General features: G+C 46.7%; 1 protein-coding gene across 2 annotated transcripts in view; it reads left to right on the top strand.

Moving 5' to 3' along the window:
- FAM117A (family with sequence similarity 117 member A) overlaps nt 1-23731 on the top strand; it is a 41605-nt gene that overhangs the window by 4326 nt on the left and 13548 nt on the right. For both annotated transcript variants that reach the window (XM_072938900.1, XM_072938901.1), the window contains exon 2: nt 20045-20214. In XM_072938900.1, the coding sequence (XP_072795001.1) occupies nt 20045-20214 (170 nt within the window). The remainder of the gene's footprint in view (nt 1-20044; nt 20215-23731) is intronic.

Raw genomic sequence — 23731 nt, forward strand, 5'->3', positions numbered from 1 at the left:
AGTCCTTGGGGGATGGATGTGTAGACAGGTGTGGAACCGCATAAAGGAGGTTGCTTATTAGAGACACTAAGAGAAAGCCTTCATTAAACCATGGTCCTGGATTTTGGTGCACAAAACAGCCTGGAGATTGGAATAGAATGCCACTTTTCTATGCCGAGGAGCCATCTTGCTATAATGAAACTTGGGGTTCAGTTAAATCCTTTAAGAGCTATAGTTGTTCTTCAGAAATCTGTGATTGAGGCAGTGTCTAACTTACTTCTGATAGCTTTGCTAACACCAGGCACATGGTCAGCAAAATGCATTACTGAAGTATCTGACTTTTAAATATTATCACCAGTGATGGCATCCTTGAAATTGAGGGCCACAGTGCCTAACTTCTTTATCCTTTGGTACCCAAAGATCCATGCGTTCTTCAGTATTTTGGACAGCAAAGGATATGGGAAGCTGTCCACTTCCATAACATTGAGCAGAGATGTTTTAAACTATTTGAGGTCAGTGGAGGGGGCCTGAGAAGAGCAGTGGGGTGTGGTGGTAAGAGGACATCATTCTCTCCGGTTCCAGATATAGATAGATCTAGAAAATTTGAGGCAAGAATGCAAAATTTTCATAGTTATGGTGGCAATATGAGTGTTGCCAAAGTGGCTGGTGGACTTAAATAGCCAGAGAACACTTTACCTGCATGTTCTGCTAGTTTCTACTGAATGGTGTGATGGGTACCAGGCCACCTATTCCTTGATCTTCATGGAACTGTTAGAAATCAAGCATCCTCCTCCAGATTCTTAAATTCTCATGTAGCGCCTTTGTGCCAAAGGATCAGACTTTAAGGTGTGACCTATTTTGGGGGCAGGTGTGGTTTTTGAGTTTTTACTGACTGTATCATATATAGCAAGTGCTATATGACACTAGTGCAAATGCTGTACTAGACTTACCTGGGCGTACGTACACCTATTCCATAGGCAGCTCAGAAGGGAAAGCCCTGTTTCCTTCCCAGCTCCCAGCAAGTTAGTTTAGTGAGACTGGACTGTTTCTTCATGGGTTGGTAAGTTAGACCCACCTCTGAGATGGACAGAAGAGAAAACAGAAAAGAGTAGAAACAGAAAAGATGAGGGGGGCATCTGGTCAACTCTCCACCTCTGCCTAAGTGGAGGCTTCACAGAGGGCTCCATTATTTGGTTTGCAGGGTTATGAATTAACCAAACATTAGCCAGATCAATTCACATTGTTAGGTCCAAAGCAAGTCCTGATCTCAGAGAGAGAAGAGTTTTGGATTATTCTTGAAGTTATGAATGATCTGTGCTCCAGTTCCTCTCCAGTCGTGTGGAGCTGTGAAGGGCCAGTTGTTCTGGGAACAGCTGTACAGTGGGAGGCTCTGGACAGCTGGCTGCTCTCACTCGGGCCTCCAGCTCACGGTCCCCACTGAACCTCCTGGTTTTGAAAACTCCTTCTGGCACTTGGCCTTCTCCTGCACACTTTTCCTCTGGGTCACTACAAAGCTGAATGCCCAACTTGAAGTCATTTAAATGTTTATCCTTAGGCTCGAATAAGCCTCAGTTGACTTTTACTGTGTGGGAGCAGCACAGCCAATCAAGGGTGGCTTTAATGAACTTAAAAGAATGCTATCAAAGTATTTCATAATAGGAAAACTTTTAACTCCAGCCCCTGGGGAACCTGGAACTGAAGTCTGGGCTGTGCACAGACACTTACCCTGCCCTGCCCTGCCCATGAGCCCCAGACAGCTGACACTGGGGGTGGCGGAGCGCCTTGGGCTCAGCTCTGCCTGCACTTTATAAAAGGGGTGGAGGTTGGGGGAGGCCTGGGAAGACTCCCCCAAGGGCTTCAGTTGATCTGAGCAGTAGTAATAGGCTTCAAGGTGGGGGAGTTTCTCCCACAAGCTGCCTGAATGTGGCTTCTTAGAGTTGGGCAGTATTTGTCAGGCAGCGTGGGAAGTTTGGGGTGCTTCTTCTCTGACCCCGTTCTCCCTGTCTTGCAAATGGCGGGTGGCTCTTCGGGGCAACTACATTAACGAGTATAGGTCTAGTCTGCCACCAGCTCTGCTACCTGGATCCCTCATCATCTGATCCTAACTGAAAACATGCAGGAGAGCACTGAGGTCTAACCTCCTTAAGAGGCAAAGTTTCGAATTAAACACACAACTCCAAAAGCAAATTACTAACATGTGCACCAATGAATAAAATATAAATTCAAGCTGGAGGAGGTAAAGAATGAAGGAATATTCAATGTTAGGTAGGGTTAATTAGAGAATTACTGGGGTGTCTTGAATAGGCTTTTTTTTTTTTAATTGACCAGTCTATTCTCCCTAAGGTTAAATTAAATTTTTACTCTCTCCTCTCCCTTCCCTTTTGAAAGTGGCATTGGTGTGTCCTTGTTTGGTCAGCTGTGTTCCTTAACTTTCTCAAATCTCTTTAGTCCCTTCTGCCCCATGCTGGAAATTGTGTGCCTGCCTTTTTAAAAGGTAGGCACCTCATGTTTCAAGTTCAAGTGCAATGGAACTCACCCTGCAGCTTGAACAGATTTGAGTGTTTTTGCAGAGGGAGGGCCAGGGCAGATGGGGGGAGTGTTGTGCTCAATAAATACTTGTTGGATGGAGTTGCTGGAAAGGCAGCAGGGGTGGGGAGAAGTGAGCCACGCTTCCCCAGGCTCACTTGAAATGGTTTTTCCCACTTCTGGTCCCCACACACGGTGCCCCCTTTAAAATACCTCTCTTACAAGGCACCCCCACTCTTCCCCCTGCAAGTGTTAGTGTTCTGTCTCTTCAAATCCCTGGTCTCCCATTCATCCTGGTCATTGGGCTGGAAGCCCAGCTGGTGGCAGAGACGTGGCATTTCCATGGATGTCTTTACTAGGCCTGTAGGTTCTATTCCCTGCACACTTGAAGCCAGAGGGTGAGCTTGGGCAGTTAGTTACCAGGTTGATCCATGGAAACAACCAATGTTTAGGATTTTGTTATGATTTTGTAAAAAAGCCAGATGACCTGGCTTTAGGCTGAGACGTGGATATGGGTGAGAGGCCAAGGAGACTGAGAGGAATGCTGGAAGTCCTTTCACTCCAGGTAGATTTGCACCAAATTCCTGGAAGTGCAATAATATTTAGCAGAGGAAAGCAGAAAAATAAAATCTGAACCAGCGACTTTTCTGGGCTAGGGAGCAGAATTATCTGTTGGCCCTAGGGTGGCTTCGAAGGTATGACGAGGCTGGAATCTCCCCCTCCCAAGCCAGGCACCATCCTTTATGTGAAGCACTGATGTATCTGCTTCTCTTTTTACCACCAAATGGGGGAAATGCTGGAGATTCTCACTATCATTCCCCAAGCCCTCATCCTCATCCGTGGAGTCTGCCTCTAACCACCGGCTCGTGACTTAGTCAAAATGATTTTGTAAACCAGCCTAGCTGGGGATAACTTGGAACAGAGTAGAAATGTGATTGGGAGGAAAGAAAGGCAGCTTCTCTTCCTCCTCCCCCTCTCTCTCCACCCACCACACCGCCTTCCCTTTAAGAGTGCTTTGTGCTCTGCGTGTGCTTGATCGCCCACACGGCTTTGAGAACTGCCGCTGATAACACTTGCACTCCCTGCTGCACACCTGCGAGCTGGCTGACAACCTGACGCCTGGCCCCTGTTTGGGGTTTGTCTTTGTCACTCGTGCCCATCAGATATGACACACAAACTGGAGTTGAGGGTGGAGTGGATCGCATTGGGCATGACAGAGGGGCTGCAACCAGGGAGTTTTCACAATAGTCCGTCATCTGGGTGGCTAGGTTGGGGAGAGGAGGCCAGTGCGAGGCATGGCCACATGGCCTGTGCACATCTTAAAGCACCTGGACTCTTTCTCATTAGAACCATAATCCTGGGTAGTTTTGTGTTCACTGGAGACTAAAGCAGGTGCTTCTGTGGAAAGAAAGGGTCTGTGAATCCCAACTCAGGAAGGCCCCAAAACTCATCTGCGTTTCTCAGGGAAGCTGAGAGTGTCAACAGTGTTAGTTTTGACAGTGTGTTCCACGTGTTTAGCTTTTTGTTGCTCCTAGTCAGTACCCTCGAGGTTTCTCATTCATCCTCGCAACAGTCCTGTACGTGCAAGTGGCTTTTGCTTGTCTTTGCACATAAGGAAACTGAGGGTCCGTAAGGAAGTGGCTTGCCCAAGCCTGTGTGACTAATAAAGCCCTTTTAGCCCCTGATCCAGGGCTCTGCACGGTGAATTTCCTCCCAGGCTGGCATCCTCTGCAGTCTGCCTAGCATACGCCCAGCCTGTTTCCCTTCTGCTTATATACCTGTGTTCCAGGAGTGAAAATTCATTTGTTTAATTGACCAAAAGAGAGTTAAAAAGGAAAATGGGCTGCAAAGAAGTCCTTCAGTGCCCCTTAAGTAACTATCCACTTGGTGTGGTTGACTGGTTGGTGATGCTTATTATATTATATGTGTAATGTAGTGACAGCTTTTGAGTTTTCCAACTGGTTTGAGGTATGCAATTTCCATGTGGGAAGAACCCTCCCTGGTGGTCTAGTGGTTAGGATTCAGTGCTCTCTCTCCATGTGGAAAGAGAGGCTTACCAGGGACAGGTAGGGCCCAGGAGGTAGGTGGGGTTTTCCTGCCTCTGTGGGGTCACAGTCCTGATTCCTGAGCTTGGGCTGATAGGAAAGGGTGTCTTTCTTATATGGAACCCCCAAAAAGCACGCAGTAATGAATGTGGGTGGTACATTTCTATGGTGGGGGTAGGTGCAGGTGGCATCGTGTCACAGATGACAACTTAGCTTCCATGTCAGGAGCCCCTGGCTTCCCGACCCTCTACCGTGCTCTACCTGAGGATGTCTTCCTTGCAGGGACTTGAACTCAGGGGAAAACTCCGTCTAGGGACTTGGTATCATGGAGAATTACCAGGCCTGCTTCGTAGAGAGGGATGTGAGCAGCTTTTACCTCCTCAGCTCTCTTGCAAAACCAGATTTCATATAGAATTCTTGAATGTTCTAGTAACCATATGCTTATGTGGAACCATCAAGTCCCATTATAAAAATGATTTTATATAATAAAGCTATTTCCATGGTTCATACAAATACTTTTGTTGTTGTCTTTTGTGGTTTTTCTTGTTTAAAGAAAATGAAAAGTGTAACCAACTATCTTATGTAACAAGTACTTTTTTCTGGTCCCTGTCCACGTGATAGTTCATCTCTAAACGAGAACACCTGAATGCTTGCTGTATGCATTGGAAGCGGGGAGCGGGCAGCGGGGCTGTGGAACCATCACCCAATAACACATCCCCTTTGCTTTCTCTTCACCTTGAACCTCCCACCCTTCTGTCCCTCCTGGTTGTTTTCAGACAGACCACCACACAGAACCCAAAAAAGGACAGTACATGTATGTATCTGAATGTGAGCATGTACGTATGTGTGCGTCTTGAGTATGAACATGCGAGTGCCAGGTGTGAGTGTGGGAGAGTGTGTGTATGAGTGCTTATGTGAGAAAAAGCGCATGTGAAAGAAAGTGAATGATAAACACCCTGGGGCAAATGTTTAACGATAGGTGAGCCTGGGTCAAAGCGATATGGGTGTTCTGTGTACTATTCTTGTTCTTGCATCTGTATATCTGAAATTATTTACAAATAAAAAGTTTAAAAAATGACTATATGCGAGACCAATTTGACTGTACCGGGAGTTCTTTAGAATGGAAGTTTTCTTCTGTCATCCTTATAGGATCTCTTATTCTCCCCATTAAACAGTCAGAACAACTGAAGCCCAGAGAAGTTGTGACTCGTCTTGAGTTCGTGTAGCACAGTGAGGCGGAGGCAGGCTTTGGGCACAGGTATTGACCGTTCTGTGGGAGACTGCAGATTGTCCCTGCTACTCGAGCTGGACAAGGTTGGCATCATGTTCTGAGAACCACTGGGTGCCGCTGCCGTGTGTCTGAGCCCAGTCTGCGCCCTGCAGTGACCCAGCAGAGTGGTCGACAGGGCAGCAGGAGGCTGCTGGCCCCCGCTGAGCACATTCGGGATGTTCAGGTACCTTCTAGGGAAAAGTGCCTCCTTATTCTGAGAAACGCTGTCACTCTGCTGTTCACTAAACTCTTGATTTCTTGAAATGCATGAAATCGGAAGGTTCTCTTGTGCCAAGCCATGGAGTAATACAATTTGTATTTTTATAGTAGAGATCCGAGGGGCAGAGGAGTTGAGTTTTCTATTGAAAGCGATGCCAGTTTATGGGCCGGGCCAGACAGCTTTCTCGCGGTGAACCAGTCAGTGTGTTGTGCCCACTGCCTTGTGAATGTACAGGAGACTGCGGGAGGGCATGGGGCACATCTCACCGAGAGGGCAGGAGTGACAACTTCATACACAAAGTGGGGGTTTCACTCTTAGTCCACAAAAGCCTTCCACTAACCGCAGGGCCCCAGGAGGGGTGGGTCTGGTAATCACTACTGGACAGATTTAGAGGTTCCAACACTACTGTTTGTTCCCAGCCCCCTTTTCTCTCACACCAAACCAAGCGCTATACATCTGTCTGCTCCTTGAAGGCACTTGAATTATTCCTGACATTGTTACTGACACTTACCCCCAGCTTCCAGACCTGGGATAAGTGAATGAGTCTTACTTTACTTCTTAACATAGAAAAGACAAGTTTTTGAAAATCTTTAATTTTAGTATGTGTTCTTTATCTAAACTGTCTCCCTCAGCCACCCCAGGGTGTGAGACTGTGATTAAGTTGGCATCAAAGGATTTTTTTCATGGACTCCAGCCAGTTATATGAAGTCAACCCAAGAGCATTTACTGTGTTATCATGCCAGTTTATATACTTTGATTGTTTGTCCTTAGGCAGTTATGAAGTTATAGAGGCTGTCCCCACTATTCTCTTGTCTCTGTCCTACCCTAAAACCATCTGCAGGTGGATGGCATTCGGAACCAGGACAAGACACAGGAGGATGAGACAAGGCTGCCCCCGAATTCCTGTCGGGTTGCCTGCAGCTTAGAGGTCTGCACTGGAGCTGCTGTGTAAATGGCCAGAGCCGTCTGCTCAGAGGGGACTGTGACCACTGAGCCTTTCCCTTCCAGTTCTTAGAGGCCTGGATAGGACGTCTTGGTAATTAACAAACCAGGCTGTTTCCTGGAATCAAATTCTCCTTTTGCTTCAGGAGGAGAATTTTTCTTTCTCTGACTTACAAAAGAAGGTGATACTGCTGTTAAGCAGCTCTTGATTTAAGAGTTGAGAGAAAGTGCATCATATGTGGGGAAGATGGTGTAACTTACCTTCCAGTGATATGTGTTGCAGTGTCCTCCTCTGCCGCTGGAAGCGCACGTGGAAAGGTGACCTGACAAGCATTCTTCTGCTATGAAGTCATCAGTGGTCTCAGTCATACACTGAGGGTAGGAAAAATCTTCCCAAGGTCATACCTTTCAAGACTCTTTCTGGAGGGGCCATTTAATCTTGCTTTTCAGACAAGGTTTACCCTGGAGGCACTATATAACCTTTGAGCCTCCCTTAGGAGACCTGAGCAATCAGCAAGACCAGGGCTTCAGAGCAGGGGCTGCCCTGGAATGTTGCTCAGCACACTTTGGGGTTTTTCCACCAGGCACAGCCTGGGAATTCGCCTAGGATTTGAAATCAGGCTGGATCAGTTTCAGACTGTCAGAGGCCAGGCAGGGAATCACTAGGTGGGACGTAGTGGTCTTTGGAGTATTTCCTTTTTGAAGCTGGAGACACACAGTAGAACCTGAGTAAGGAGACAGAGCTAACCAGAGAAGACTTTCTACAAAGGGGACAAAATGGCCCACGCAGGTGTTCAAGGCTTTGAGGATTGGGCAGAGTAACCCTAATACGATTTTAGACCCTGAAGGCAAAGCAAGTTCTGTGACTTCATGGCCTTGACGAACGTAACTGAGCAATTGCTCTTTAGAAGCCCCCTCCCTGCCCACCAGCCCGAGCAAAATGACCCAGGGCAGAGATCCGGACAGACCTACTGAGGTGTAGCAAGTGAGCAAACCTGCCCTCTGAGCTTGGCAGTCCCGCCCAGCTTGCCCAGGCATGTGACCAGCCCCAGGTACACTGAGCGCTGTTTATACTCTCCTGCTTGGAGGAGGAGGTGAAAGAGATGATCTGGGGCCCATAGCACCGCTGTCTGATCAGCCTAGGTAAGGCACATCTCCCTTCTATTTTGTGCCTTTTTCCCCCTTTAACTTATTTTGCCCCAGCTAACAGCATGAGCTCTGGGGCCTTCAATTTAGCCGAGTTGGTCAGTAACCATCTCTTCCTTACCCTTTAATAGTTGGGGAATTCTAAAACTAGAGGAGGCTCAAACTCTTCTGGTACAAACCCCTGCCTTCTGGCAGGTGGGTATGAAGAACTCTGGGGGCATGAAATGATCTCTCCCTGGAGCTTCTTGGGGACGGACTCTACAGTCTCCCTCGTTCAATTCTGAGTTGAGGAAAAGAAGTCTTTTTCTGCCTGTCATTTTTGTACTCACACAGAAGAGGAGATTTCACCTTCCTCCTGGAATCTAGCTGCCTTCCCTTTAGCTATTTTCACCCATCCTCCCTGGGATCTCACTTGTTTCCCCATTCCTGGTGAAGAGCAAGAATGGGAAATAGCTAACTTGGCTGGGCATCTCTGAGGTTCTATCCGACTCCAACTGTGTTTCTGGACCTGTAGAAACTGCTTAATTCTGCCCGCAGTCTGGGTCTTACTCCTTAGGTGACATGCCACTTAATTTAAAGTCTCCTTCCCTTAGTATCTTTATTCTAACGTGTACTGGTTTACATCTGCCAATTCCTTGCCTCCTGTGAAGCCTCATTCACTGTTTCATTTCTTCTCGCCTACCTTTTCTGTCCCCAAATTAGAAGACCAGAGCAGTGACCTAACTGAATTTGACTTCAGCCTGCCAAGATTGAACTGCTAAGTGGTTTAGATCCTTGTTAAGGAGTGAATTTAATTTCTGTCTTCTCAAATTAAGCCAGTTTTTTTTCCCCCTCACAGCTTTATTTTGGAAAAATTGTAAAGCTGCAGAAAGGTTATAAGCACAGTGCACACCCATTTACCTTTCACCTTAAACTCATTGATAACTTTTTGCCACAGTTGTCTAAACTCTCTTCTCTCTTTGTGTATATTATGTATGTGTGTCTGAGCCTCCATAGATGCTTTTTTGGTGAACTGTTTGAAAATAAGTTACAAATATCATCATATTTCTCCAGTTAACTTCAGTGACATCTGAGAATAAGAACATTCTTCTACATAATCACAATATCATTATCACATCTTAAGGAAACTATAATTCCATCTTATCTAATATCCAGTTCATTTTCAGATTTCCCCTTTGATGACTCTTTTGTTTTTATTATTGAATCAGGATCCAGTTTGGTTACATTTTAAAAAAAAATTTCTCTATTTAAAATTCCCCTCCCACCTCTGTTTTTTTGTTTGTTTTTAGGTTTTTGGTATTTTAATGACTGACTTTTTGAAAGTGTGGACCAGTTGCCTTCTCGCTGTGCCACATTCTGAATTTTTCTGACTGTTCCCTCGTGATGGCATTTAACTTGTTCCTTTGTCCTCTGTATTTCCTGCAGGTGGGAAGTTAGGTCTGGGGCCCAAATCGATTCAGGTAAAACATTTTTGGCAAGAGCATTTCATGGAGGAAGTTACGTACTTCGTGTTTATCACTTTTGGATGCAGGGGCAGGGGATGTCAGGATGACCATTACTAGTGATGCTAAATTTGATCACTTGAGGTGGTGACTACCAAATTTCCCATTGTAAAGTACATTATTCTCTTGTAAGTGGTTTACAGGGTGGTACTTTGGAATTAAAAAAAAATTTTTTTTTGCTCTGAACTCTACCTACTCATCCCTGCCTCCCTCCCAACCCCTGGAAACCACTGATACTTTAACTTTCTCCATAGTTTTGCCTTTTCCAGAGTGTCATATAGTTGGACTCACACAGTTTATGTCCTTTTCAGACTGGCTGCTTTTACTTCACAATATATGTTTAAGTTGCCTCTATATCTCTTTGTGGCTTCATAGGTAATTTCTGTATGATACAGAACTCCTTAATCATAACAATTAGGGGCAAATGAGAAAAAAATTACCAGTTGTAAAAAACCCTCAAGAATAAAATGAAAAATATTAATATCATAAAAGACAAGAAAAAATTTTTAATTTATTTTTTATTATTATTTGGGTGGTGGAGGGGAGGTATTTAGGCTTATTTATTTTTTAATAGAGGCACTGGGGATTGAACCCATGACCTCGTGCATTCTAAGCACAGTGCTCTACCACTGAGCTATACCCTCCCCTTGATACTTTGGCATTATTTAAATATTCTGTTCCCCGCAATGTTTTGCTCAGAACTGTTGATATCCATTGATGACTTTTCCTGATTGAGCTGTTATTTTGGGAGTTGCATAAAGTTGGTTCTAAATTAACACTGATGGACGTGAATATTGCTGTGAGCTATTCTAAAGAGGAGTAAAAATTTTTCTTTTGGGTTTTGGAGTCGTTGAGGGGAAGGGGACAAAATGAGGCCATCAAATTCTGTCGAAGTCCAGATATTTTGTTTGTTTTGAGCTGATAGTAAACTGAGTATCAGCTGCTTACACATATGTTGCTGTCTGGTAGTTTTTCTTGAGGTCAGGGAGAAGGCAGGCTGGATGAAGCTAAAAATAAGTCATGGTTTGTTCACAAAGCAGAAATTATTTTGACTATTTGAACATTATCTGTAATTCTTTTCTTACTTCGTTTTCTTTCTCTTACTTGCTTCTTACTTTCCTCATGGGAAAAGGGATTGCTCCTTTTAATTTTTTTACCTTTTACTTTTTCTGGCACTCTTTCTTTTTGAAGTTTAATATTACAAAATTTATTTAAAAAATTTTTAAAGTCACAGATGTACAATGTAGTGATTCACAAGTTTTAAAGGGTATACTCCATTTATAATTATTATAAAGTATTTGCTATATTCCCCATGTTGTATAGTATATCTTTGTAGTTTTTTTTATACATGATTATACTTTTTTTTATTGAGTTATAGTCAGTTTATAATGTGTCAATTTCTGGTGTACAGCACAGTTTTCAGTCGTACGTGAATATACATATATGCGTTTTCATATTCTGTTTCACCATGAGCTACTACAAGATCTTGAATCTCTTTCCCTGTGCTATACATTATAAACTTGTTTATCTATGGGGTCGCTCCTTTTAAAATTGTCTTCTTCCTCCCACTGCCTGTCCTACATGCTCAGTGGGTAAAACAGTGTTCCTGAGACCCAGGTGTGAGTGAGCTGGCTCCTAGCAAGGGAAAGGAATAGAACTCTTCCAGTCCATGGGGGGGTTCCTGAACCTGGTGGCCGGGATCGTGACGGTTGAGTCTGACAATGAAACACAAGGGTGGGAAATGTCCTTTGAAAAGTCATCTGTGGGGGCAGAAGGCCTGAGTCTCAAGTTGCTCTGTGGCACTGGAGAAACCAATTCACCTCTCTACATGAGGGTGTTCACAGGCCCCACCTGGAACACATTGGAAGCTCTGCCCCCTCTTAACATAGGAGACTCCCTGAGAGTGTGTGGGGCACACACATTCAGAACAAAAATCAGGGCAGAGTTGTCCTCTCACAGGATTTACTGTAGATGAACCTTCCCAATCTCTGGTGCTTCCTCCACTTCATTTACCTTTAAAGAGCTGACTGGACATCACGATTTCTTCTCTGCTTGATAAGGATCTGATTGTTGTCTGAAGTGAAGATAGTGAAGGGCCTATTCCTGTCCTTGGAGTTTATAGCCATCCAGAAATCCATCCCCAGATAACCGGGGGGTGAGGATTGCTTTTAGGGGAAGAAGGCTAGGCTATGGCTGCTTCTGCTATTCTTGCAAAGGCCAGATAGATGCCGAAGGAAAGCATGCTCCAATCAGTAACTGCTCATATTTTGTCTTGTCCTATGAATGTAGAAATCCTTCAGAACTCTTCAGAGAATTCAGATAAAAGGTGAAAAGTTCACACCACTTCCTTTTCTTCTAACTGCAGCTTCTTGGAGATTGAACAAATGTCTAAGTCACTGCTGTCTACCCTATACACACACACACAAACACATACACACACACACTTTAGGGTCACCTTTTTCCCTCCTTGCTGACACAAAGAGTTAGCGTCTTCCTGATTTTTTTGCCCATGGTGACATATCCAAATGGGTTTCTCCTGGCCCTTCTCTCCATCTGCTGATGGATGTGGTCTGCATCCCGGGGAGTCAGACACACAGCTGGAAATGCTTTCACTTGAGCTACACACTGAAATATGGAGTTAGTAATTAACTGAGGTCCTGGCTGAGAAGTTTAACGTGTGTACAAATAGCACTCTTTTTCTCTTTAGGTGAGCCTTGGTGGTAAGGGAAGTGTGCTGTTACTCTTTTTTTCTAGTTTAATCTAATTTCTTTAGTTTCTTCTCTTTGTTATGGTTGAAATGAGCTACTGCTTGGTGTTGAAAGAAGTGTTTAAAGCCCCAGGTTTAATCTTCCCAGCCGGGATGGATGGGGTCTCCTTGGGCTTTCCAGCGAAGGCTTCTAACTTTTGTACAGTCATATTGGGGATTTCGGTTTGACCACAACTTCCCTCCAAAACCCACATGTCCCTGAGTTAAGCAGTTAAGCGGTGCCGGACCACAAGCAGCTAAGACGACCGCCTGTACCATTTAATCCCAACACACGTACTGAAATGGAAAAGTAATCCCTGTGAAGCTGCAAGGAGGAACTTCCCCCACTTACTGCAAATCTGGTATTGGGGAAATGTTTAGAAATTCTGAATCTCTGTTTTACTTTGCTCCTGTCCAGATTAGCATCCTCCCTGCTCCCCGCCCCCCATAAAAGTGCTGCATCACAGCCAGGAGACGGGACAGGACAGGACCTGCTCCCTCAGTGTCCAACCATCTGCCCTGCCTCAGCCTCCTGGGCAGCCCTGCCCCTGCCTGCTTCTCCTGAGAGCAAGATCAGTGACTGAAAAAAGCGTATGGTTAGAAAAACATGTGTAATAAGACCTCATTTTATTAAAAATATATATGCAAACATGTGCACAGAAAGGATGTGCATAGTGGTGATTTCTGAGTGGGGGCACGTGTAGTTTTTATTTTTCAGTTTTTGCTAATCTGCATTTTTGAAATTTCCTCTAATATGTACAGCTTCTGTTATAATGAGAGTTAGTTTGTCTTCAAGAGGGGAGGTGAGAAGATTAGTGCTCATAATGGTTCAAAGCCCGATGACATGAGAAAGTGACTAATAACTTACTTAGTTGCTGAGTTTTGCCATGTGTGAAGTCTCGTTGGCTGGCTCTCTTTCCTTCCTTCTGGAGTCTTGGTTGGATATTTTGGGATCCCTAGACCTCATGCTAATAGAGACTGGTGGGTGGAGAGAAGCCTTGTCTTGTTTCTCAGATTTCTCTCCCCTGCATTGCCCTGAAGATAGTAAAATAAGCGAAGTAGCCCCTCTAGATGCCCAGCCAGGACGCTCTGGTCAAGGGCTGGACCCCACTCGTAAGCTGCTGAGTCTTCACCCGCTAGTCCATCTCCGGCCAAGTTGAGAAGCGCAGCTCAGTTCCTCACTTCCTGTGTCGTCTGCTGCCTTCCTTCTTCCCCTGACCACTCCTTCTAAGAGCTGTCGCCCTCTTCCTTGGGGTTCCTGGGGTGGAGGTTTGCTGGTGTGGTGAGGCCTGAGGTGATCTCCAGCCAGGGATATGAGGGAAAAGCAGAGACAAACTGGTGGTCCTTCTGAAGAGGCTTCGGCTGTGGGAACCCCCAGAGCTTTTGCTGGCAGCCTAGCACCGGGCTTGTGTCAGCCATCCCCACCACAACCTGGTCAACAGCTTCCTGTCTGACGTCCCCTGTATCCCCAGCGTTACTGGAGGGCTGGCTCGAAGTGGGCGCTCATGATCTGCCGCTGAAGGAATCAGTCAGCCTACTGTGGTGTGCCAGGCCCCTTGGCCACTCTGGGTTGTGTCTTGTCAGCCCTATTTTGTGTGCTTCTCGCCCTGTTCCCTGTCTCCTAACATGCAAATGCTTGACCGCTGGTCGTCTCCACTCAGAGCCCCCTCTCTCTGAAGCCATGCAAATGCAGCAGTTGGGAGGCAGGGCCAAGTGGCTCTGGAAGATAGCACCTAAAGCTTCTTATCTCCGGTGTGCGCTGCTTTGTTTTGTTTTTTCCATTTGCCATTGCTCAAGAACCAAAGCATCCGCCGCTGCTGGGCTGCATGGTGACATGGCCTGGCCCGGTGCCAGGGTGCTTCGCCAGGTGGCCGGACTGTGGAGGCTGCTGCTTGCGATGGGCCGATAATACCCCACAGCACTGTAAACAGGACACTCCACCCTCCTGCAGCCACCCAGCCGGTGCCCAGGCAGCCCGCCGCTTTGTCACAGCCTGTCATGACAGGGGCGTCTCCTCTCTCACAGGACGGCCAGTTGTCCCATTTCCCTCCGTCTGTTTCCCAAATCTGAGAGAGGTACTTTCCAGAAATGAAACCAGTTCATCTTCCAACCACAAGCAGCCGTTGTGACTTCTCAACGCTTCTCCTTTAACCATAATCACACAGTTGCAGGGCAGAACCCCCATACCCAGATCTTTCCGGTGTGCGCACGGCGGGTGGTAAGCGCAGGAGCCCCTATCTCAACTACACTCACATGCGAGATTTCTAAGAACGTTGCAGGGAGGTCTCAGTGCCTGGCACAACTCGAGTGCTGACCGCAGCTACAGATGCCCGCACCTACCAGTGACTTTATCATCCCTGCACCATTTACTCCGAGTGCTGTCTGTGCTGGATTAGACCATCACTAGGAAAGGAAGGGGCTCTGACACTAAGATGTGTGCCTTCCCAGGGGACTGTGGTGGCTGGAACTCACCCTGCACGTCTCCTCTTCCTAGGCTCCCTCACCCCCACCTTCTATCCTAAAAGATTGTGGCAGGGGAAGTGGTTAACTGACAGTAATTTAGTTTAACATAATTTACCTAATGAAGACATAAGAGTGTTTTTGCATCTCATCTTCTGTTCTGTACAGCGTCCCTAAGAGGAGGCTTAGTCTGGGACTTGCTGGCCAGATGGGAGAGCAGGCCCAGTGAGGGCGTGGTGTGGGCTAGTCACACTGCATTGAGGGCAGACCCGTGGTCAGAACTGGATCTCTCACATCTGAGCCCCTGCCAGATACCCGGGGACCACACTGCTCTGGCCTGCGGCCCCTTGGAGGATGACACAAGACATGTCAGTGTCTGATTTGGGCTTTGGTCGCATTTTGAGGGGGAAACTGACACCTTGGTTTTGCCCTTAATCAGTTGTGGTGCCCAAGTTAGCAGGTGCTCACCAGACCATTTGGGATGTGGTTTTTAAAATAAGTGGTAGATTTGTTTTCCTGTCAAAACCTAATCTTTTTTTTTTAAGTGTCCCCCTCCCTTATTTCCTGGGCGTGAAGGAAACAGAGCTTGTTAGTCTCCTCAAAGGGACTAAGAATGTAGGGGTTTGGGAGGGGAGATGGGGCCTTGCTGAGGACTTTGAGACAGACGGTGATTCTGTCACCTTGTGGCTGGTGAGGCGCGGGCCAGCCCCCTCACTACAATGTGGTTGCCGTAGAAATAAGGCTGAGGCCTACCTGTCTCATTTAGGGAAAAGAAACTGAAGCAAGTCCTCCAGTTGGACTTAGATGCAGTGACATCCTTGCCAGCCTAGCACAGAGCGGGGGCTCGGTCAGAGGCTGTTGGTTCTGTATTGAGGTGCTTGGTTTCTCCCCAGACACCCTCCTTTCTTTTGTGTGTGTGTGTGTGTGTGTATGTGTGTGTGTGTGTGTGTGTGTTAATTTTTTGTATATATTGGAGCAAGTCAGAATCGATGAAGCCCTCAGAGTCCTGGAGAATAACTGTGGTCAGAGGTGGCCAGAGAGCACGTAGTGTTGACCAAAATGGGTGGTTGGAGTCTTACACCAAATTCCAGGATCCTGGGTCCTCCCTAGCCCTGGAAGAGAGTGTCATCTCTGCTTACTGCCCTTGAGACTGGACTCCTCCAACAGGATGGGACATGAAGGGTATCAATGGGAACGATGTAAAAGAGGTGTGGCTTCAATTGTCCTGAGGGGCTACTAGATTCCTCTCCCCTTGGTTTCAAAGACTTCTCCAGAAAACAGACCCACCGCCAAACAAAAAATCACTGTCACCTGGCCTGCCTTCCATTCTCCTCTCTCCCCAACCCCCATCACCCCAAAGGAGCTAAAGGACAGTCCTTCATCCTGGTTGTAGGCAGGCATCCCTGCACCCTGAAGGGGCATTCCTGATGCAGAAGGGCTGTGAGCCCCGTGAGCTGATTCAGGAGGAAGGAGGCTTGGATTTAGATGTAGGACTGCTGCTGACTTACTGGACAGCCAAGTCCAATCTGAGACTGGACTTCTCTGTGCCTTGGTTTCCTTATCAGTCTTTCCTGAGCCCCTTTTAGGGCTAACGGGAGAGCAAAGGACTATACACACACAAGGACTTTGTAGGGAGGGGGCAGAACTTGAAAGTATTATGTAAACAGAAGAGAGTACATAGGGTCTCAGGATGGAAAAATATCTAAAGATTTTTGCAGCAGTTTCTGCTGAGGAGCTGAAAGAGGTGGCTCCGAGAAATCTTTCTCCCCGCCGCTTCTTTCTCAGCCCGAGTCACAGCCCTCTTCCTTTTGACAGCAATGAAGCAGCTAAGAGCCACTATCTGGTAATAGAAACCCAGGATACATTTCTCACTGCAATTCCCCCTTAAATTAAGTTCTCATCTGTGTCTCATGTCAGTCGGAGTTTGCTTACTTTTATGTTCTTCCAGGACCTCTGATGAGGGACAAAACAGGGCCAGGAGGCGAATTGTGCTGGGTTCCAGTCTTACCTGTCCTGTTCAGTGGCTTTGTCTCCATGTCCCTAGAATGAAGATAATGGTATTCTGGTCTTTACGCCGGTCTCTTACTCATCTGCTTCCCATCTGCCTGTTATCTCCTCTGTCATGAAATCTTGTACACTTGCTTTCCGGGGCCCCGGCCTCAATGGTAGGCTCTTAGAGACAGTCTGGGAGAAACACAGGACAGCATTTTGGCATTTGGCCAGGCTGCCGCATGGGTCAGAAGTTCCCAGAAATATCTGGATTGCCATCTTTTGATCTTAAACCCAGGGCAGGACAGTGAGTGGTTGAAATATGTAGTTGGGCAATATGAAGTTGGAGCTTGAACCCAGCATGCCTGTCACTGCTTACTGGGCGACAGGTGCAAGTAGGGCAGCAAGGAGGTTGGGCCTTGCTGGGCCTCAGAGAGAGGAAAAGGGACCAGCCACTCAGGAGGCTTTACCCATGGTGAGCCAGGTGAGCATGGATGTGCGGGGCAGACAAACATAAACCAGGTTTAATTAGAGCAGGCTCACCTTGTAGTCACAGGTTTTTGATTTTATGCAAGTACTTAGGTGCCTGCGCAGCTCCAGCGCTATGCTCTATGCGCTGTGGGGTACAGAGATAAATTAGACACAGCCCTTGGCTACAGGCTGTTTGTTTTCTGGGAGTTACAAATGCTTGTAATCTGAGAGAGAGACTGGGAAGTACTAAAAGAGGACAAAGTCTAGGGAAAATCAGAAAGTCCTCAGATACTCTCCAGGGGATCCAGGAGGCTCTGTGGAGGCGGAGATGGTTAGGCCGGCCCTGATGGGTGGATCAGAGTTCAGCCCTAGGCACGTGTGCAAAACCTCAGAAGGGGGAAGGCCTGAGAGAAGGGTGGGAAATGATGCGTAGTGTAGTTTGTCCAGGACGAAGAGATCTTGAAGAGGAGTGAAGTGTAAAGGAAAGGTTAAGTGGGAGCAGAACATGAGGCCTTTGAGTACCATCTTTGAAAGAGAGCCTTTGAGGAGTTTTAAGGGTGTTAAGATTTAAAAGGATGTATTGCAGGTCAACATATATTGATTTGGAAAGGTGTTTATGATATAAGGTGAAAACTCATTGCAAAATGGTATGTACCATATGATCCCACTTTTTAAATTTTAAAGCATACACATGCACACATGCAGAAGATGAGGCCCACCAGGATATCTCGCAGTATTACCAATGATTATCTCTGGGTGTTGAGATTTAAAGTTTCTTTTTGCTGTTGTTTTGTGTTTCTTGACTTTTCCACAATTCACACTTCCTACTTTTGTAATTATGTCATTTTTAATTTGTATTATGTGAGCACATATTATGTGATGGCTGAGGGAAATGACTAACAGATATGTTAGGAACTGGATAAAAACCGAGACTAAAAGTTGTCCATGCAGTAAAATTTATGATACCAAACTGTGAGGGGAGAACCTCTCAAATGTCCAATAATATGGGAGTGGATAAGCAAACTCCTATATATCAACCTGGTGGAATATTATGTAGTCTGTAAAAATGACAAATATGTAGATTGTTGACACTTGGAAATGGGAAGAACAAAGCAGAACATCATGTACATTTCATGTTGATTACAATTATGTCAAAATTGTGTGTAAAAATTTAAATCAATTTGGAGAATGTAGGTCCGTATTGTTGGTGTTTCTTTTTTGTTAATCATGGTAAATACACATAACGTAAAATTGACCATTTAACCATTTTAAGTTTATGATTCAGTGGCATTAAATATATTGTCACGATGCTTTGTAGCCATCACCACCATCCATTTCCAGAACATTTTCCTCATCCCAAGCGGAAAGTCTGTGTCCATTAAACAATAACTCCCCATTCCCTTCTCCCCCTAAGCTCCTAGTAACCTCTGCTCTACTTCTTGTCCCTATGAATTTGCCTATTCCAGGTACTTCATGTAAGTGGAATCATACAATATTTGTTCTTTTGTGTCAGTTTTATTTCACATAATGTTTTGAAGTTTCATCCATGTTGTAGCATGTATCAGAATTTCATTCCTTTTTGGGACTAATACTCCATTGTATGTATAGACCACATTTTCTTTATCCGTTTCATTCATCTGTCGATGAACACTTGGGTTGTTTCTACCTCTTGGCTATTGTGAATAGTGCTGCTGTGAACCTGGGTGTACGAATAATCCCTTTTTGAGACCCTCCTTTCACTTCTTTTGTACATATACCTAGAAGCGGAATTGCTGGATTGTATGGTCATTCTATATTTAACTTTTTGAGGAACTGCCAACCTGTTAGTGTCTTTTTAATATAAAGCTCTTCAAGTTTATTTATATCTACCATCCTCAGTTCCTTTTGCTGTGCTTAATGCACCATGAATTATCAAGAGATTAGTACAGATGTGAAGGCGTTTTGCTGTGTTTAAAGGAACGAGCCTTACAGAGCTTAAGATAGTAGAGTGTTTTGAACGTGGCTGTGGAAAACATGGTCAACGCAGACGATTGAAACTTACAGATGATTCCAGAACCCTTACATTTTATCAGGGGTTTCAACTTTTACCTTCTCCCAGAAAGCTTTAACCAAAATAAAGACAAAATGTGTGGATTTATAATTGCTTTATTTTTGTCAGAGACAGAACCAAAGACTTGGGTGTTTTCCTCCATCTTGAATAGCTGAAATTAGTTCCATCATTCTCTCTGTCTCAGTCACCTTGGTTCCCTAAAGTTAACCTGTCCTGGAGGAAGTTTAAAGAGTCCTTCAGTTAGCTGGGTTGAATTTATGCAGTGCAGTGAATTTGTGTTCTGCTGGACAGAGGAAGAAGGGCAGGAGATAAAAGATGGAGGAAAAATTGGTTTTTGTCCACTTCGAGTGACCTCTTTAATGATGGGAAACAGTCTAGTCTCAGGAAACTTAATTCAGAGACCTAGGAGTTCACAGTTGGTTATCCATTAGGAACAAGACAAAGAGGACGTGTAAAGTCACTCCTTGTCCAAAGTAAAATGGTGTAAATTGTTTCCCGTGACAAGGCCAGCTGGTTAAGTCACGGAAGCTTTCATCAGAGTGTATGTGCTTTCATGGGCTGCTTCCGATTCTTTTAGGAGAGAGGTAGGTAGAAGTGAAGACGTGGCAGTCCGGCAAGACTTCTACGAGAGAAGGTTGGTTACCACATCTCCTTCCTCTGTGCTGATGTCCAGGTGTGCGGGCTGTGCTCTCTTCCAGCCAGCGTCCCATGTTCCGTGGCCCCAGAAAAGCCAGTGTGTAGGCCTCAGCCACCCCAGGTCCGACGTACATTCTCCCTGGACACCATCCTCAGCTCCTACCTTCTGGGCCAGTGGCCACGAGATGCTGATGGGACCTTCACCTGCTGTACCAATGACAAGGCCACCCAGGTAATGAAGCTCTCCACTAATGGGATAAGGGGTAAGGATGGGGCAGTGGGCTGACTGAGGAGGCCTTTGATCTACTCACCAACTCGCAGTCATGGACATGACTTGTTCCGGGTTTTGGCTGTCCATACTCACCAAGTAACTTTTCATCATCTCATGTTTACCAGCTTGGTTCTCTTTGTAAACTTCCCTGAAAGTGAGTTTGCATTCCACCTGGGTTTGTCAGTTTGCCTTCGAGTATTCATGTGTGGGTAAGCAAGAGTTGATTTTAGAATTTATTCTAGGTTTTAAAAATGAGATTTACCGTGCTAAAATTAAATGGGCCAACATTCAGTGGAGTTTGTATTGCCCCAGACAACTGAAAGAGGTGACCAGAAAGTGTGTTGAGTCAGGATAGAGCCCACTGGAGCAATAGAGTGGAAGGTTCTAGATAATGGAGCGTTGATTCCTGGTCAGCAGCCCAGTCAGGGATTTCAGTGAACCCGTCTGAGTCCCCTGGTGCCCAGGCCTCCTCTTTCAGTATTTTTCTTCACAGCAGTCTTTTCATTAAGAATCCTAAAGTTGCACAGAATCTCCGCAGATCATCCAGGCCATTGGTCAGTTTTGGAATGAGGTAGTGCTAGCCTGAGCAAGAAGTCATCTCCTATGTGAAATTATACAAAGATATTTGTTACTCTGATTCAGGACTTCAACATTATTAGCAGTTAAGTTTTTAAGAGTCAAATCTTCTCCCTTTTGATGTAGTTTAAACCCATTCCTGTTCAACCTCAGAACAAATGAGTTGTTCTCAGGAAAGAGGAAACAGGGTGGGGAGAACACGGGCTCAGAGGCAGGCCTGCATCCTGGAGGATGCTGGGCCCTGCACTCTTCCTTTGCACGCCGCTGGAGCAAGCCCGCTCCGCCTGATGGGAGGGGGCCGGCCAAATGGGAATGGGTTTTGTGCGCTCACTTCCCCCGCCTTCCTGTGCTGAGCACATCGCATCGGTCCCTTTCTTTTATTTATTTTAAAAATGAGATCCCTTTTCGAATGTTATTGGTGAATATTTGAGTGCCCAGTACTGTTCTTGGCATGTTGGAGTGAAGAACCAGGAAATGAGAACAAGATTTGGCCTTGGTGAGTCTGGATGCCAGTTCTGTGAAGGCCAGCAAGCGGAGAGCCAAGGGATAAGATGGGGCCAAACGTCCGGCCCAGTTTCCAGGAGGGGAATTCTCAGAAGAATACACCACCTTGGACCAGCAGGAGTTTGCTGCAGTTAAAGCTGACGGCACTCTAGATCTATGAGCAGATGGTGAAGGGAGAGCAGAGTCCAGGGAGCAGAGTAGGCCTGCTTCCTGGGAGCCATGGACACTGTTGTTCCCTGTATCGTCTGCAAAGGGCAAGTAGGATAGGTTATGTTTCTCCCTCCCAGGCCTGGAGCACATACCCCTTTCTCTTTGGAAAGGAATATTTAGTCCAAATAACGTATCTAGTCACAGAGGGCTTCCTGGAGGAGCAGGACTTGAGGTTGCTTTGAGTGTGTAAGCTCATGATTGCACCCTCCTTTGTCAAACGGCTGGCTTCCATGCAGCCCACCTAGCCCCGTCTCTGTCATTTCCTGCTCCCAGCCTTCTAGGAAGCCTCCATCCCACTCCTCAGATAGCATTCTTTGTCAACTCAAGGCAGAGTTGGCCTCAGATGTTCCCTGGCCGGATTTAGAGGCACGGGCTCTAGGCTGTGTGTTTTTGCTCAGGCTCCAGCTGCAGGCCAGATCTTTTATATAACAAGTCTGGGCTTCTTGCCACAGCAAGACAGAGGTCAGCGATGCGCCTCTGTGGGTCTGGCAAGGCCGAGCTGTGCAGCTTTCCTCTTTTCCCTGGGATGGGCTCCAGCCCTCGAGGAACTCTTAGCAACCTGTCAATATTGTGGCCGCAGTCAGGAGGTGGGAGCATTCTGATCAACGTAGGCATCCAAACCCAAGTATGTACCCTGCCCATCTTTCATTCCTGGCCTCCTGGGAATTTTCTGCTTCTAGGTTTTGGGCTCCATTCAAATTCCTGCTTGAGCACCCTGGCCGGGCACAAGCAACCTTCTTTAGCACTGGGATTACGCCAGGAGGACCTGAGGCTCTCCTGACATCTCCCTAAGTAATTGGTGCTCCTTCCCTACTGAGCATGGCCACATCACCCAGAAAGGACTGGAGATGAGGGAGAGGTTTTACTGGGGATATACCAAGAAGTGTGGAGAAGGTTAGAGGTAAGGTAGGGAGGTGGGAATCTACCAGAGTCCTTGAAAGCTTTTAAGTTGCTAAAAATAGATGATGCCGGCACCTTTCCCTAATTCCTTTGAGCTTGAGGGAGCTGTTCTCATCCCTACCTTCCCTTTTGCGCTTTCTCTTCTAGCCACACCAGTGTAGTCAGTCTGTCCACCACATCTGGCAGGCCCTCACTCCCGCTCTCTTAATTGTACCCCCAGCCCCCACCCCCCCGCCCCAAGCCAGCACCAGAGTGTGTGTCTGGGGGCCTCATCAGCCCTGGCACTCCCGGGGGCAGGACTTGCACTGAGGATGGCCGCCAGAGTTATGATGCAGGCTGAGCAGCTCAGCTCCCCTCTCCGAACCCTGTAGAGCCAGCCAGAGCCTGGCAAGTTCATGTCAGAACATCTGCCTTTCAGACAGCCAGGCATGCTGCCTCCTTAAGACTTCTCACAAGGCAGAAGATGGAGGTTGAAGCTCTACATTCTCAAATATAGCAGGTTGCCAGCAGTCCCAGTGTTCCCTCCCTGGGCTTAGCTGTGTCTCAAGCTCTTAGGTGGACACAGAGGAGAGCACAGGTATTTCCTCGGCAACTGAAGCAGTCTGACGTGGAGAGCTGGCTCACCCAAATATTTGAGGCAGGTGAGGAAGAGAGGTGGGTGGATCTTACTTGGGAAATACGTTTTTCTAAGTAGGAGGAGGAGGGGTGTGAATGTGGTAACTGGGGAAGGGGTTCCTTGGAGCTGCTGCGTGTTCTGAGCCAGGATGCACAATGGGAGAGGGATGACCAGGTCTCCCAGGGGTCAGCTGGGTTGGGGTGAGGAAGGGTGTGGGTGCAGCGGGAGCTGGATGCCAAGGGGTCGGTCAGGGAGAACCAGGAGGGCTCTTGCATGGAGTCTGCATCATCTAGGGGTTTCTTTGTGGGTCGGAGGACTTTGTCAGGACTGTATGGGTCACTCGGAATGTGCTTTACCTTCTCTGGACTGCCTTCCCCCAAGGTCAGCTAGTCAGGCAGCTGGCCTTCAAGTGCTTTGGGCTGGCCCCTCCTGGTGCTGGGCCTGGGCCTGGGCCAGGGCGGGTGATGGCAGCACACGCAAGGGTGCGGTCACCCCCACCCCCCTTCTTGCTGGGAGTCTTCTCGCACTCTGCTGGAGGGAGGAAGTGGTCTCACCACAGCTGGAATGACTGTTGGAGCCAAGATCCCCCACTCATGTTCTCATCCTGCAGACAGATGGGACCCTGTGTACCGGCTCTGCCTGGGCCCCCAATCTGCTCATCTCTACCCCGGG

The sequence above is a fragment of the Vicugna pacos genome, chromosome 16 (assembly GCF_048564905.1).
Source record: "Vicugna pacos chromosome 16, VicPac4, whole genome shotgun sequence".
NCBI lineage: Eukaryota > Metazoa > Chordata > Mammalia > Artiodactyla > Camelidae > Vicugna > Vicugna pacos.